Consider the following 17,119-nt stretch of genomic DNA (forward strand, 5'->3'; position numbering starts at 1 on the left):
CCGCCACTGCTCAGCCCATGCAGGAGAGCCTGGAGATGGCATGGGGTCAGGGCTGTGTGCATTGGTCCTTCCCTGTACTGTGGGCCTGGGGCTGGTGGCAGCAGCAAAGCAGCCCCAGCCCAGATGCATGCCTAAGGCCTGGAGCATCAGCCAGGTGGGACTTAGGGAACTGCCAGGGGCCAAATAAAGCCCCTCTGTGGGCCAGATCCACCCAGCCAGCGGCATCTGGCTATGCCCCCACCTGAGCATTGGAGCCGGGGGAAAGAGTTTCCTCGAGTGTAAGCCTCTTCCCAGTGGGGGAAGGGGCCATGCTGCAGGGTGAAGAGAGCTGCTAAGGATCGTGGCAGCAATGGTAGCAGTGCTGGGGTGGGGGGGGCTCTGGCCCCTGATGCTGCTGTGCGCAGCCTACTGCATCTTGGAGGGCAGGAGTGCTTGCTGGGAAAGGGCTCGCACTCCCTGACATTATGACAGGTGTTGCTGCCCCCACCAAAGGCCCTGCCCCCTCCCACTGCAGCAGCTGGGTGGGGACACAATCAGACACTGGCCCCCAGCCCCCTTGGAGGGGGCAGGGACAGGGGTTATTTTCCCTCCCTCTGGCAGAGGGGACAGCAAGCCTCTGGCAGAGAGGAATGCAGGGGGCTTATTACTTCTCAGGGAGCAAGCACGGTGGTGACAGCAGGCAGACACAGCTGCCAGTGGGGTAGAGGGGAAACTAACCCCCTTCCTTGCCCCCCTCCGCCTCAGGGGCCATGGTGCCCCACTGCTGCCGCAGCGAGGGGGGAGCACCAGGCAGATCCAGCTCGCGTCCTTGCCAGTGGACCAGTGAGGGGGGAATTAACCCCATCCCTGGCCATCCCCCAGCCCCTGCCTGTCCCTGGGCTCGGGAGCAGAGGGGCTGGGTCATCCCAACTGGGCTAGAGCAGATAGCCTAGCCCAGAAAGCATGCTGGGATGCTGGGGGAGTCTGGTTTAATTTAAACCTGCGAGGGGTCTGGGACAAGCCAAATCAGTTAAGTCTGATATTACATTCAACCAGATTTATCTCAAACCAGTTTTGGCCATTTTGAAACTGGTTTATACGCACTGAATGTCTGTTCTGTTACAGGTTTAAACCAGTTTCTGATCACTTAAATTGGTTTATGTGTAATGTCTGTTCCCAGCAAAAAAGAGTCAACAGCACAATGAAGAAAGCCTCTAAATGCAGATTCAGAAGATTCTCTCCAGAAGCGTCTCCAGAAACTAAATAATTATAAAAGTAAATAGTGACAAAAGAACAACTTGTAGTGAAACTAGAAATGAAAATTGCTGGGCTTAAAATCCACTTAACTATGCAGCTTAGATGAAAACAAACTCCCACACCATATCTGTACAGCAGCATGTAGGTGTCGTGAGGAAAGCTTGCAGTTGTACAAAACTACTTATCAAACATGAGAATAGAGAAAAGCCTTTTGCCCACATAAGCCTGACCACAAGTTAATAACAGGAATTTCTTCTAAAACATGTTTAGTCCCCGTGCAGAGGCGCTTCCATTTGTTTGTTATATATCCAAAGAATTACTGCAAATGTTCAACTGTTGTCATTTGTATTTTCCATTTTCCCCCCAAACTATATTAATTTACTTGTGAAAATACTCAGATGTAGAAAGAATACAGATTCTATTAATTTTCAGTATACCATATGAGAGAGCAAAACCAGAACTTTTTAAAAATGATCATTAAATATTGAAAGACCTTCTATATGGTCTATAAACAGTGTTTCTACATGCAGCTCACTATTTAATACCTACTAAGCAACAGTAGATTTTATCAGAATCATACATTTCATTGAATGCTTTACCCTTTATGTATCTCCAAGATAATGACTCTTGTCCAACTTTAGAATTTTGAACTGGGCTGCAATACGGCCCTCCATATTGAGGGCTCATAGCTATGAAACATCTTTCATTTATACATGCAACAGATACCTGGACACCAGTACCTTTGTGCTATTTTGTAACACAACGTGAGTGTATAACTGACTTCAGGCACCAGCTTGGGTTTTCCATCTAAAGGAAATCACTGGGCTGTATAAAATCTACAGTTGCACTTCAGTCTCCCCTGGAAAGCCAGAGGGATATCATGCAGAAAGGGACAGGATCGCAGGAGATGCTATGCTCCACCTCCATTTTTGTGCTTTTTTTTATAGGATCAAAGAGAGAGAGTTAGTATTCTCAGTCTGAAGTAGGGCAGAATCACACCTTACAGACTAACCAAATCAGAAATACATCAGTTTTTGTGAGACAGCATCTGTCAAAGAGAGCTCTTGCTCATGAAAGCTTACGCATCTCTGATTTTGGTTAGTCTATAAGGTGCAACTCTACTCTGTTTTATGGGATCAAATTAAAACCTGAGCACTAAAACAAAGACAACTGTGGAACTGGGAGACCTGAAACAACAATGAATTCTGTTAGTTTCCTGAAGACATGACATATGCATTATATACAGTTCTCTTATGCCACAAGTAAAAGTTCCCCTTCTCTTAAAAAAAGCAATGAGACTAATTTGCTACAGTGTAAAAATTAAATGAGAACAAAAATCTTACTTATTCAATGCTCTTAACCAGACATATGACATAAAGCATGAACTTCAAACAAACATTAAATAAGACTTGGTTCCTAAGCAACTTACTTTTGCTGCACCTATTTGTTCTTTCCGAAACTTCTCCAGTGGTGCTATTAGGACATCATTAGCATTCTGGATCTGAAATGTCAAACATAAATATTCAAACTTGTGTCTTGTCAATACAAAGTACTTGTAGAAAGCTAAAGTCATTCTACAACTCTACTAAATCTTATGTTAATGTGCAAGACTGAAAAAAATCCCTAATGATTTCACATCACTTGCAAACAAATTTTAACAGCTCAGCATGAGTTGGCCTCCAATTATTACTTTAATATAATTCACCATACATTTCTTAATATATACTGAAGTATCACTAAAAATAGTAAAATGTAACTGCACCCAATATAATAATGAGTTACTAATGCTGTATGGATAGGGTTCTATGGACATGCACGCACACACACACACACACACACACAAATTTGGAGTATACTATAGCATAATTTTAGATAAGATGCAACTGGGAGTAATACAATCTGGCAGAAATGGGGAGATGACCGGCGTACCAGTAATAAGAACATTATTACATGGATCAGTTATTTACACAACTTGATAGCTGGGTCCTTTCAGCAATGTCTATTCAGATAAATAACATAATGCTACAAATAAAGACAGAATTCAGCACAATCCGAAACTGATTCTATGAAAGAAAGGGAGAGAGAAAGACAGACACAGAAAGCAAGCAAGCTATAATTTAATTTTATCACCTAAAATCCAAACCAGAAATCCTTAAGTAGATAATCACTCCCCTTTTCCCTCATTGTATTTGTTTAGGTAGGGTGTAATTCATTCCACTGTGGAGAGCTCTCACAAAGTCCCCTGCGCATAATTTAAACCTTATTTCAACTCCAAGTTTATGTGATGTTTACGTCTGTGTTGGAACTGTATGGAAAGAGTGGAATTTAAAAAATCTTAATAATGCATTTCATTTCCTTTATTTTTCAAGGAAAAAGCTGTACTGAACTACATTGCTATAATTTCTATAAGAAGTTATGCCAAGGTAAGGTTTAAGGACAGGAGGCAGAACTAGACCTCTCAAGTGTTCCTCTTTTTGAGATATGTTAATAATTTTTAGTCATAAAAGTATATGCGTCTCACTTAAATTTGTTACCCCCCTCACTTTTATTACTCAAAGTTATTCAAATAAGAAGTTAAGAGCCATAAAAAAATTATAGACAGTTTTGACAACAATCCCAGACACCCAGCATTTTAAGTTTTTGTATATATAATTTTTTACTCCCTCTACTTCTGGTTGTTACCACACCCATTAAATGCGATGTTTGGGCCTTGGCAGATTGACAGTAATTACTAGAGCTAACATGTGACTAAGCAAGAGATGAGTGAGTTACTCTGGTAACTTTTACATCATACAAATGACCGGCGGCTATGCTATTAGAGCATAAAAGTTTCCCAGAGCCCCCAACAAAATCGAAACAAAATTCAGCACATTTTGTTCTTCCCTCGCACCAAGATTTCATTTCCAAATGTCACAGCATCACCATCTTAATCAGCTGATCCCTTTGGCAGCAGCTTTACATGGGGGGAGAGAGAGGGGGAAAGGTCTTGTTATACTAATATAATAGAAAGTTTAAAGTAATAAGAGTGGCATTTGACAAGTGAGTAATGATGAGTGACCCAAACTAGTCCTTTTCGTAAGGGAAAAAATGGACAGCTTTGCTGCAAAGGTTATGAGGAGGACTCAGTAAGGCTTATTTGCATTTAAGGTATCATCCAAACATCCAAAGTACGGCTGGGGTCCTTTTATGCTAAGCGTTGTACAGGAAGAACATAACGAGGCAGCCTGTCCCAGGAGCTTGCTTTCTAACTTGGGAGGAGGAAATTAAGGTTTTGGTGTACACCTGAACTTCTGCTTCCTAACACCCATTTGCTACATTCCTACATGCCTTGTTATCTACCACTGCATCCAGCAGCAATGTACACCTATATAAGGTGAATGCCTTTCTTCACTTAATCACCAAGGTAAAAGGTTTATACAATCTGAAAATAAACCAGCGCATGAATGCTGACGTAAAACAATCACTGTAGACTTCAGACTTAAACTCCATGGTGAGCTGAACAGGGCTGTTCAGACAACTCAGAACTGTCATTTTCAAATGCCCTGCAGAGAGACTTAAAAGACCACGTTTCACACCAGTTTTCTGCAACCTGAAAGTGACTGAAACATACTTTTTTACTGTTAATCAAGTTTCATTTCAGAAGTTCAGTTCTGTTGCAAAATTATTTACTGCGAGGTCTTAGAATACAAAAAGTCATGGTCTAGATACTGGGGAAGAACTGATCTCTATCAAATATATAACATTACAAGGAGATGCCTAGCAAGTAAAAGGAGTTCACTGCCAGCAAGACCACTGTTGTTTATGGATATGGAGGCTCCTGATTAGGAATGTGTAATGGGTGTCTGTAGATAAAAGATATTACTAAGCTAAATATTAGTTAAGTACAGAATTTCTTTTCCTTGATCTACGTTGAGGAACAAAAAGAGTTCTACAAGTAAGTCCCTCTCAAGAAAGCTTCTAAAGACAAGAGCATTGATGTGGCATGTCTTCTCCTGGCAAACAGTAAGGAATATTTATTTTGAGAAGAAGAGCTTGCCAGCAAGTTACTGGGGAGAAGCCTGGCAGATACAATTCAGAAGATTCAGACTACTCAGTCATACAAAGACTCCCTGTCTTTCCACACTGGATTGTGCTTGCCTAACTTGGGTAAACCATAAATACACAGGTAATGGAATTTCAGCCTTTACAGATCTATTTTCTTTTACTTTCTGGCTCTGGATCACCAGAACTGCATTATATTATAGCTGGCTTATTTTGGTTTCTCCTTTCTTAATATTTTTTGCCTAAAATAATCTGTTGTATAGATGAGCACTGGCTACTAATTACTACAACCCTAAAAACACCATTTTGATTTTACAGTTATGTTTGGTACCCCTTTTAGGCTTCTCTTTACTTCTATAAACAACAGATAATTATGGCATAAAAATAGAAGTATATATAATAAACAGGGTAGGCAAAATATAATAGTATTCTTTCATCAATACCCACTTCAAACTGTTGAAAACAATTATTGTTGGTAAAAGCCAACAACAGGTATGTTTATCATAGAAGATGTATTCAGCAAAACTTTTTTAAAAGAATTTTAAATATGTTAAGGCTTCCATTTTACAGTTTGAAGGTATCTTTGTGTTTCCCTTTAAAATCAAATTCTAAAAACAATTCTGTCCATTAGGGTTGGGACTAATTACTTTACAGATTTGGCAATCACTGCATTTCTTTCTTTTCATGCATATACATATTTCTTCAAAAGATAGCAAATACATCTGTAAATATTATCACATAAATTTAACTCTTGAGTAAGACATAGCTAAGAATTTACATGCCTATCTAAGAACATGGGTATTTTCAGATTAGATGACTCATCAAATGCAGTAACCAGCTAACTCTGAGGCTGGCCTGTATCAAATGGTTCAAGTTAAAAAATTCCTGAATTTTAGGAAAGTAAGAACTTTCTCCAAAGGCAAGCTACTCTAAATCAGTGGTTAGAGGTTGGCTTATACGCCAAGTAAGAAGGCTTAAAATTAAAGACAGAGGCATGTGTCCATGGTAAATCAGCAAACAAGTTGGAGAGCCAGAGACAGATTCTAGTTGTAAAATCCTGGACACACTGAAATCAGTGGCAAAATGCCTTCTGATTTCAGTAAGACCAGGGTATCAGCCCAAGACACGCAACCCTTGGTCACCATCAGTAAGTAGGCAGTAACTCCTCCCACTCCCAGCAAGGACTCTAGCCCAAACAGGGTAGTCAGCTTTAATCAATGGTAGTAATTTGAGGTTTTAACAGTGCCAGTTTAGAGTAATAGAGAATCACAGAGAAGTAGGGCTGAAAGGGTCTTCCAGGGGTCATCCACTTCAACCCCCTGCCTAAGGCAGAATCATCCCTATGACAACCATCCCATAAAACCATAATCTAAACTCTACATAAGACTTCCGTCAACCCTGACACAACACAGACCTAACACCTTAACCTGCCCAGGTAAAGCAGGAGAACCACAGCAGCCAATGTCCTGCTTCTGTGAAATGTTGTCAATATAAGGTCAAGAGGTCCCAGGTAGAAGGCCAGACCCCTGCTACAGAGGAAGACCAATATGAGTCCATTCCAATATGAACATCCGGAGGCTGTCCAACTTCTTCTTGAATACCTCCACTGATGGAGAGTCCACAGTTTCATAGTTTCTAGGGTCGGAAGGGACCTGAGCAGATCATCTAGTCCGACCCCCTGCCATGGCAGGAAAGAATACTGGGGTCAAACGACTCCAGCAAGATGTTCATCTAACCTCCTCTTAAAGACCCGCAGGGTAGGAGCCTGCACCACTTCTCTTGGAAGTTGGTTCCAGACCCTAGCCGCCCTGACCGTGAAGTAGCACCTCCTGATATCTAACCTAAACCTACCCTCTGCCAGGCTTGTTATTCCTGGTCACTCCTGGTGGTACTCGGGGGAACAGTGACTCCCCCAATGCCTCCTGATCCCCCCTGACTAGTTTATAACAGGCCACAAGATTCCCCCTCAGCCTCCTCATAGGGCCTGCCCTGTTGTCCCCTGATCATGCGAGTGGCCGTCCTCTGGACCCTCTCCATGCTGTCGACATCCCTCTTGAAGTGCGGCGCCCAGAACTGGACACAGTACTCTGACTGTGGCCTGACCAGTGCCGCATAGAGGGGGAGGATCATCTCTTTGGACCTGCTCGAGATGCATCTGTGGATGCATGCCAAGGTGCGGTTGGCCTTCCTGACTGCCTCCCCACACTGCCAGCCCGTGTTCATCTTGAAGTCAATGATGACCCCAAGATCCTTTCCCACCTCTGTTCCTCCCGAGGTGCATCACCTTGCACTTGTCTGTGTTGAAGCCCATCCTATTCTCATCCGCCCACCCTTGTAACCTGTCTAGGTCTGATTGTAGCCTGTTGCATCCTTCTAGTGTGCCCACATCCCCCCACATCTTAGTGTCATCAGCAAATTTGAACAGGGTGCTTTTAACCAAATCACTGATGAAGATGTTGAACAGTGCGGGCCCGAGGACCAAGCCCTGTGGAACCCCACTGCCCACGTCCTTCCAGGTTGAGAAGGACCCATCCACCACCACCCTCTGGGTGCGGCCCACCAGCCAGTTGGAAACCCATTTGACTGTGTGGGTGTCTACACCACAGCCCCCCAGTTTCTTAATGAGAACGGGGTGAGAGACAGTGTCAAAAGCCTTCCAGAAGTCCAGGAAGACTATATCCACTGCTACCCCTGCATCTAATGATCTGGTGATCTGATCGTAAAAGGCCACCAGGTTGGTCTGACAGGACCTGCCACTGATGAACCCGTGTTGGTTGCCCCTAAGCATGCAGTCCCCTGCTGGCCCCTCCTGGATGTGTGCCAGAATAATTTTCTCAAACAGCTTGCCTAGGATCGAGGTAAGACTAACTGGCCTATAGTTTCCCGGGTCCTCCTTCCTGCCTTTTTTGAAGATGGGAACCATGTTGGCCCTCTTCCAGTCCTCCGGTACCTCACCAGAGCACCACGAGTGCTCATAAAGTTGTGCCAGGGGACTTGCAATGACCTCGGCCAGTTTCTTTAGAACTCTAGGGTGGAGATCATCTGGGCCGGCTGACTTGAATACGTCCAACCCCTCCAGAAACTCCCTAACTAAATCCTTGCTAACCTGTGGCCCAGGTGTGCCTCCCCCAGGGCCCGAGGGGGGCCCAGCAGGGAGGTGGCTGTTCTGGTCCCTACTTAGGAAGACGGAGGCAAAGAAATCGTTAAACATGTTAGCTTTGCCGTCCAGTGTGACAACCAAATTTTCCAACGCGTCCTGCAAGGGCCCCACATTAGCCGGGACCTTCTTTTTACCCCCTATGTATTTAAAAAAGGACTTCTCATTGTCCTTAATCTGGGAAGCTAGCCCCAGTTCCATCTCCGCCTTGGCCTTCCTAACTACCCCCCTACATCCCCAAGCAACTACAGAATAGTCCTCCCTGGTAATGAACCCTTCTTTCCATTGGGTGTAAGCCTCCTTTTTAGCAAGGAGACATTCCCGGATGCTTTTGATGAGCAATGGAGGCTTGTGTGCTCTCCAGCTCCCTTTGATCCTCATTGGGATTACCTGCCTTTGGGCTTGAAGGATCGTCTCCTTAAGGAGTGACCCCTCTCCTTGGACACCTGGCTCCCCTCCCCTCTGGGACCTCAGTGCTTCTCCAACTATCCTCCTTAGCTCGTTGAAGTTTGCCCTCCTAAAATCTAGGGCCACTGCCTTACTGCATGCCTTTGCCACCTTGCGCTGGATGGTGAATTCCAGCAGGCGACGATCGCTGTCACCTAGGTGGTCGAGCACTCGCAGCCCCCTCACCAGGTCATCACCCGTGGCCAGCACTAGGTCCAAAAAGGCATCTCCCCTGGTGGGGCTGTGCACCTCCTGGGTTAGATGGAGGTGCTGCACTCTGGCCAAGAACCTACGTGAGCGTTCAGACCTGGCAGACTGTACTTCCCAGCAGATGTCCAGGAAGTTCAGGTCCCCCATGACTACCACATCCTTACTTCACTACCTCTGTGAGCTGACCCAAGAATTCCTGGTCAAGCTCTTCTCCCTGGTTGGGTGGTCTGTAGTAGACTCCCACTGTTAAGTCTCTTTCCCCTCGACTGCCTTGTACTCTAACCCAAAGCAGTTCAGAGTGCCCCTCCCCTGACTCCTTGCTAATTAACGAGGATGTGTATTCCTCCTTACTATAGAGTGCCGCGCCCCCACCTCTCTTTCCTATCCTGTCCCTCCTGTACAGCCTATAGCCCTTGACATTGACCGCCCAATCATGCGTTGCGTCCCACCACGTTTCCGTAATCCCCACTATCTCCAGGCTGGTGTCAGCCAGCAGGAAGGTGAGTTCCTCCTGCTTGTTACCCATACTACGAGCGTTTGTGTAGGGGCATTTGAGGCCACAACTTCCCCAGGCAGCCTATTCCACTGCCTCACTATTTTCGCAGTGCAGGATTTTTTCCAGATATCCAGTCTAAATACATACCTCACTTCCTGCAAAGCTAGTGTTCTTTTGCTGATTTAGTTTTTGCACTGAGTTTGAATTCAAAGAAAGTCAGAAGAAAGGAATAACCATACTAGACAGGGGAGTAACATTAAGATGTCTACAGTGATTTCTCTTCTGCAATATCAGAACGACTTGTCCTGTTACTGGGGGTGAAGACACCATTTCCTAAAATTACTCTTTTCCCATTAGAAAATGCTTTAAGAAGTTCTAAAAGCTGTTTTGATTGATAGAGTTCATTAACACTGTATCACTCATTCTCCACTACTTTTCAATGATGGTACTCTGACCCACAACAAATGATATAATTTGTATAATAAAATAATATCAAACCTTAATATATCTGAATAATACTGCATACCTTCCTCAAATTATAGAATTAATCTTTGGAAAAATTATAAATAAATGTCATACATTAAAATTAGGTTTAAAATATGTACTTCTTTAGATCATGATAACAGTAGAATGCACTTCAAACTTTCTATGTATTTAAAACTTGCCAAAATCCTTCTAATACCTGTTGATAGCACCCACTCACCCTTCCTCAAAAGGAGCAAAAATTTTAATTGAAAACTTGGACTCCATGAAGTCAACAGCTTAATTCCTACTAACTTCAAAATGGTCAGGTTTTCACCCCTGTTTTTACCTCTGGACTACTTAAGGAATTACTACACTTGTATAGAAAGACATGCTATGATGGAACTGAATCTTGTTCATTTGAGGATTTATTTAAAGTAACATATTTTACGTTTTAGGGGAAGGAATTGGAAAAATAACTTATTTAACAATTTAATGCAAGTAATAATATGGCATCTGTCTGTACAGTGTTCTACAATTTGATACATTAATAGATGCCTTGGAAAATGATTTCATGGATAAAGACTGGGCAAAGGGGTTTTAAAGATACACAGTGTAATCATTATATGATTTCATGACTAATCATCATATTATCATGTGTTCTTTACACACACACACACACACACACACACACACTCTTATGTGAAGTGATGGCAGTCCCATGGCTTGACATATTTAGAACAAGACTGAAGAAAACAGTAAAACAGACTTGGTACAAAGATAAGAAAATAACTTAAAAGACCTTTTCTATACCTAGCGTAAAAATTCCAAATATGAGCTGGTTTGTAAAGAAAAATCTGCCCACGCATATCTGTCTCACCACAGTGGATATCAATATCTGATATTTTTCACATTTTGTGTTACTCAGCAAGCATTTACTATGAACTACTGACTCTGAAAAACATGCAAAATAGATTGTAAATGAGGGAAATACAAGGTTCCACTGTAAAACAGAGTGGGTTGACATTTGTAATTGAGGCCTCTATTGCAGCATCATGCACCTATTTTCTTTTTGAAATTAAGAGTCTTATTTGTGGAATACTCCATGGGGAGACACGAAAGATAATGGAGTGAAAAAGGCTCAGAAACCAACTAAATTTAATAAAAATAGTTAAAGTCTTGGCCTATGTCCTTAAAGGTGCAGACAGAAATTCAGCTCCCTGCTGTAACTCTGAATGATTTGCTGGAAGTGGTCTGAGTTTCAATGATCCCCAAACCAAACAGAAGTTCAGTGCTGGTTCCAGGGGGAGGGGACTCCAGATGCTGGCTGCTCCTCCTGCCTGCCAGACTGCATTGTTTTCAGAATGGGAAGGTTGAGGTGGGGAGGGGCTGCTATACACCCACCCCACCCTTCAGCAGGGGCTGAAAAAAACCCCGACTGAACTCCCTCCACATGCAATGCGGGTTAGGATTTTTGCCCAGTCAGCTATTTTAAGTGGTTTGCAGCTATGCACTTGTGTTTGGTCACCAGCTATAGACCACTTTCTGTGGCCAGATCAGGTGAAAATTTCACTTCTGTCTGCACTCTTAGTTCTATAAGCAAGTTCAATAGTTTCCTTTAACAGAGCTGAGTTTAGGCTAATCATCACTTGTCCAGCACTTAAGTGACTTAAAAAGTTTTACAAAGCTCTTAATGGCGATGATGAGAAATTGGAAGTTTTGGTGCTATTCAGTCAACCATGTATATATTAATCTAAAGAGAGTAACTTATAAACTTAAGTTACCTAAACTATGCATTTAAATCCTTGCTCCTATTTAGATTTCCACTGATGTCAATCTGTGTAGAATAAATTGCAGAACTGAGGCTTCAGATCCTTGACCCTATCCCTTTTGAACTGGATGAATAAACTAGAGATTTCAACAGGCATGAAATCAGATCCTAAATGAACAGTGCACTGTATACTGTATATAAAGCTTTTAATCCCCAAAATACTTAATAAATATTGGCCGGCCTTTCAAACTCATGAGCACCTCCTTTAACTGCAGCAGAACTATTCCTGTGTTTTGAAGTTACGCATATGTGTTTTCAGGGTTAGGGCCTAAAGAGAACTGACAGACCAGGAGTGGGAGGAAGGAAATAGGATTATTCCCATTTGGCAAAATGAATTGAAATAGAAAAAAAATGGAGGGATTTGCCAAACATCACACAGGAAGTCGGAGGCACAGCTAGAAATTAAACCCAGATCATCTGAATTCCAATAAAATGCCTTTGCCTATTTTCTTGTGCTTTCTGAATAATTAACATTTTTTTCCCATTTTACTTGCACTCTGAAGTATACTACATTGCTTTCCATCACACCGCATCAAACTGCTCAAGCTTTGAACAAGAAACCTATAGATTAAGCAAAGGACATTTTCCTTGAAATGTTTAGTGATTTTATAAATCCTGAATGATGAAAAAATATCAATTTGCTTCACATTGATTTGAGGATACTAGAAAAAGGTAATTAAACTCATTCATTACAAAAGGTGATATATCTCCATAAACAATATTTAATTAGCAAAAAAATGATTCTCCCACACAATGTATGGTTCTGCCAGAAAATAATTTAATTTCACTGAAAACAAACAAGCAAAACCAAACAAGTGACAGTTATTAACACCCTAATCAGCCACAGAAAAATAATCTCCATCAACTTGGGGGACAACAGCTATCAATCAATATAATTTCAAATTAATATGTTTGGGGAAATCAAAACAGGAGATTCATATACAAATTTAATACCTAATAAAACTGCAGACACATACTGAGCATGAAAATGCTATCATAATTATGTGGTCATGTAGTGAAATATTAAAAGCTGTAGTCTCTCTCAAAGTCATAGGAAAACAACTATGATAAACATTAATTTTACATCATAAAATGACTTTATATATCAACTATTTTTCAGACTTTTGAAGTTTAAAATCATGTCCTTTTCAAACTGTTGCAAAACTGCAGTCATATACCTAATGTTTAACCTCACAGCTCTCATGGATGCAAATAGAAAACAGAAAGAGCAGCAGATCCGTTACATGCCTTATTTAGGTTTCTGTAAACTTTCTATATTACCATCAATTTAAGTTATTTCAAGATGAAGAAAAAGCTTAGATGATGTTGAAGTATATTTGGAAGATAACATTTTAACCATAGATTAAACACTACAAAAGGTTGGATGCCATAGTGTACTAAATGTTCCCTGTCACTAGCCTTTTGCTATTTCAAGTGGTTCTAATAAATTGCCACAAGGGAGTGCTCATAAATCACTCACAAATCATGGCTGGAAATGTTTGTGTGTGGCCCAAAGAATGTGTTTCCAAGTCAACATGAATTTAAATTTTCCATCTACCATACTTTTTACATGGATGGTTTGATTTCTTATAAACAGATGCAAGCATTTAAAAATTAGGTCAATGCAATATTAACAATGAAAATTATCGAAAACACAAATGATAATTTTTCACCAACAATTTTCTACCAATAAATTAGATTCACTTCATACGTGGCACAATTTTAATATATGTATGTTTTGATCGTATCAAACAATGATAAATGTATAACATTATAGAAGGTATAATTAAAACTTATAGATATAATAAACCAGTATATCCTGCATTAATACATGGGCTTCAGGAATAACAACTAATCAGAATGGATGCACCTATATTTTGGATTAACTACTTAGATTCCTCCTACCATTTATTTCACTCTGCATTGCTTACAATACATGGATCTGTTTACCTGTGTGCATGCACTCTGCTGCTCTGGGGTCATAATCAGTGAATATAAGTCTTTTTGGTATACAGGCAAGTGTGCTCCCTTGCAATTCTAGGCGGTGACTAGTTGAGATACATAGTCATTCTAACAGTCTTGCCCTGAGCTTTAGTTTTGGGCCTTGATTAGATCCTAGACTCTCCCATTATTAGAAAAGAGAAGTGTACACAACTGTCTGAACAGTAGCTGCTGGAATGCCAAGATCTACAAGCACCTGTCACAGCAAATGTATGTAGGTGTAGGGGCATTCCTGGGACAGGGACAGAGATCAGTGCCACTTCAAATAAAGACATTTGGCAGGGCTATAAAAATACAACAGGCAAAAACATGACCTTTGGTAAGGAGACTAAGCATATTAATCAGCATCATTTTTAAACCAGTACATTTGGGATGCTGAAAGCAGAATCATGGTAATAATTTAGATTGACCAGAAGTCCCATATTTTCAATATATTCCAGCAGATCCTACAGTATTCCATGAAAAAGTCCCAGCCCAGCATTATAGCTTAGCAAAAGAATGTTGCAGCATGGGTTATCTGTCCAAGATGCCATGCAGTTATTTAAAAAAGAAAGCACGGGGATCTATAAATATTATTATAGACAAAGGAAGTAAATTAAACCAGCATAAAAGGAAAGAGCGAGAATGAGTGAGAAAGAAGTCCATGGACTTGCTTATTTTGTATTAGTTACCCCAGAAAAACACAGTCCTCAAGCAAACAACTACCACCATCACCACCAAAAAACCTCAACAATAAACCCTTTTCTGTTTAGACAAGGCTTAAGGATCTTAATGCTCTAGTAATATCTTTTGTGTCTCATTTCCTTGCCTTGAGAAACATTGCTCTTGCCTAACAAAGTCAGCGTGGAACTGTACTGATCTAAGATATGAAATACAACATTTGAATAAAATGTTATTGTTGGTCAGATTTTTGGGTGCTTCAACAGGGAGCTCCTAAACAAATATTTTGACGTTGGAGTACAAGGAATCTCACACATCTCCTTTTATGTTACATTTAACATCTAATATTGAAATGTCTTGTTGAATCATTTTCACTTGGGACTCAGAAAATATTATAGGAAACTGTATTATTATTATTATTATTAATAACAGAGAATATTATGGGAAATATTGCTAATTTTCTTATTATTGCCATATTGCTGGTGCTTTTTGTTCCACCTGCATTTTTCATCCATCAGAGGTGTGAATTTATGGATGTAAAAATTCTTATCAAGATAAATGTATAATATTTTATCTGTTAGGTAATAGTCAAAAACAGTCTTACACAGAGGTCTGTAGAATCTATACTACTGTTGCTAATAATGGATTGTTAAGTACATTTGTCATGAAACTATAAACCATTAAAATAAATATTTAAAGAGAGCAGGATATTTAAAGAGAGCAGGATGGCAGCTATAATATAAAGAAAGCCTATGGTCTGAAATAGTCTCAGTGTTCCTTAGAAATAGTAAGACCTAATTCCCTTATGAGGTACTGGAGATATGATACCAATTTTACTAATAAGGAAACATGAAGAAAAATGTAAGTGACTTAAGGGCACATTATAATGACATTGGAGAACCAGGAATATGCTGCACAATTCCTGCTTCCCAATCACCATCTTAGACGAGACACCTTCAAATGAATGTATCCACAAGAAAGTCCCTCATACTACCTGACAGCCATTCATCAAGAAGAAATGGTTAAACATGGACTTTTGGAATGAGAATTACAGTAGCTGAATAACTAGTTAAGAAGTGTGAGCATGGCCTATGATGGTTAGATTTTTCAAGCTACTGACAAACATGCAAAAAATCATGAACAAAAAATGGATTAAAAGCATTACAAGAAATGATTACCTGTAATACCAATCCCCACCTTATGGCGCTGCATTTCAACAAGGACATGGAAAAACTTGAGAGGGTCCAGAGAAGAGCCATAGGTATGATCAGGGACTTGCAAGACAAGCCACACAAGGAGGGGCTGAAGGGCTTGGGCCTCTACAGCCTAAAGAAAAGAAGGCCGAGGAGGGACTTGATAGCAGCTTACCACTACATCAGGGGAGTACATCAAGAACTCAGTGAACAGCTGTTCAGCAGGGAAGACCAGGACCAGGACCAGGACCAGTGGAAACAAATTCCTGGAACACCTCTTCAGGCTCAAGTCCAGGAAAAACTCCTTCACAGTCAGGGTCTCCAGACTGTGGAATAAACTCCCTCCAGTGGTGGTGCAGTCACCTACCCTGGAAATCTTCAATAGGAGTCCGGACAGTCACCTCGTTGTCTTTTCCTGCCTACTGCAGGGGTACTGGACCTGATGATAAAAAGGTCCCTCCCAGCCCCTTCCAATCTATGAATCTATATGTTTCTCTAACAGAATGACACAAGAGTTAATTTTTGTTTCCAAGCAATTAAATTGAAGTTTAAAACTTAAGGATAGTGAGAGCAAGAAATATAGCAGTGCACTAGGACAGCATTGCCAATTTCAGACTCAGGTAGGCTGTCTCATTTGCTCTCTCTCTACTGGGCCAAAAGTGATACATTTCTGGTGGGCACCTGAGCTGACACTCAGCTCCCAAACCTGCCCGGAGCCCTGTCTTGGTGCCTGAGGCTTTTGAAGCCATCATGGCATTTGTCTAGGGTGTTGGGGAAGTTGAGGCATGATTACAGAAGTGGTGCTGGTGCCTGACCAGCCTCTCCTAACGTGGCTGGGTCCTGGTCATCAAAAACCTCACTGTTGCAAGTCCATGACACAGATGTGCCATCCTGGACCCTGGACCTGCCAATGACCCTGCTCAAAAGGCTCCAGAAGCTGCTTATGGACCTCTTCTGGAATAGGTATCACTGGCTCCAGCAGGCTGTCCTATACCTGCCCACCAGGTTCCAGGCCCCTGCAAGCTCTTCAGCACCCAGTTTTTGCTGGAGAACACTTCCCCTGACAATGGTCTTTGCTTTTTTGCATCAAGTGGGGGACCTCAAGCTTGATTGGGAACTATTCCTTTTAGATCCCAATCACCTCAGCTGGGATTGTCTGCTGCCCTTCTACTGCAGCCTTGCCTGGATCTCGCAGACCTAGCTCAGACTGGGATCCCAGGGCAAGCACCTGCAATTCCTAGAGCTGTTTCAGGAGCGTCTGGACCATAACTTGGCCTTGCAGCAGGAAGCATTGAACCTCATCTGCAGAAGTTTTGCTTCACTGGTCCAGTCGCACATCAAGCTGGCCCACCACCTAGTACAATTGGTGGCCTGCCCTTTCTGAG

The 17,119-nt window shown here is 41.6% G+C and overlaps 1 protein-coding gene across 2 annotated transcripts in view; it reads right to left on the reverse strand.

The window, feature by feature from the left end:
* The window catches only part of ARHGAP42 (Rho GTPase activating protein 42), a 313,916-nt gene that overhangs the window by 150,757 nt on the left and 146,040 nt on the right, over nucleotides 1-17,119 (reverse strand). For both annotated transcript variants that reach the window (XM_090030242.1, XM_090030234.1), the window contains exon 4: nucleotides 2,666-2,737. In XM_090030242.1, coding sequence (XP_089886368.1) covers nucleotides 2,666-2,737 — 72 coding nt within the window. The remainder of the gene's footprint in view (nucleotides 1-2,665; nucleotides 2,738-17,119) is intronic.

This window comes from Crocodylus siamensis, chromosome 1, assembly GCF_052110815.1.
Source record: "Crocodylus siamensis isolate JL-2025a chromosome 1, ASM5211081v1, whole genome shotgun sequence".
Lineage (NCBI taxonomy): Eukaryota > Metazoa > Chordata > Crocodylia > Crocodylidae > Crocodylus > Crocodylus siamensis.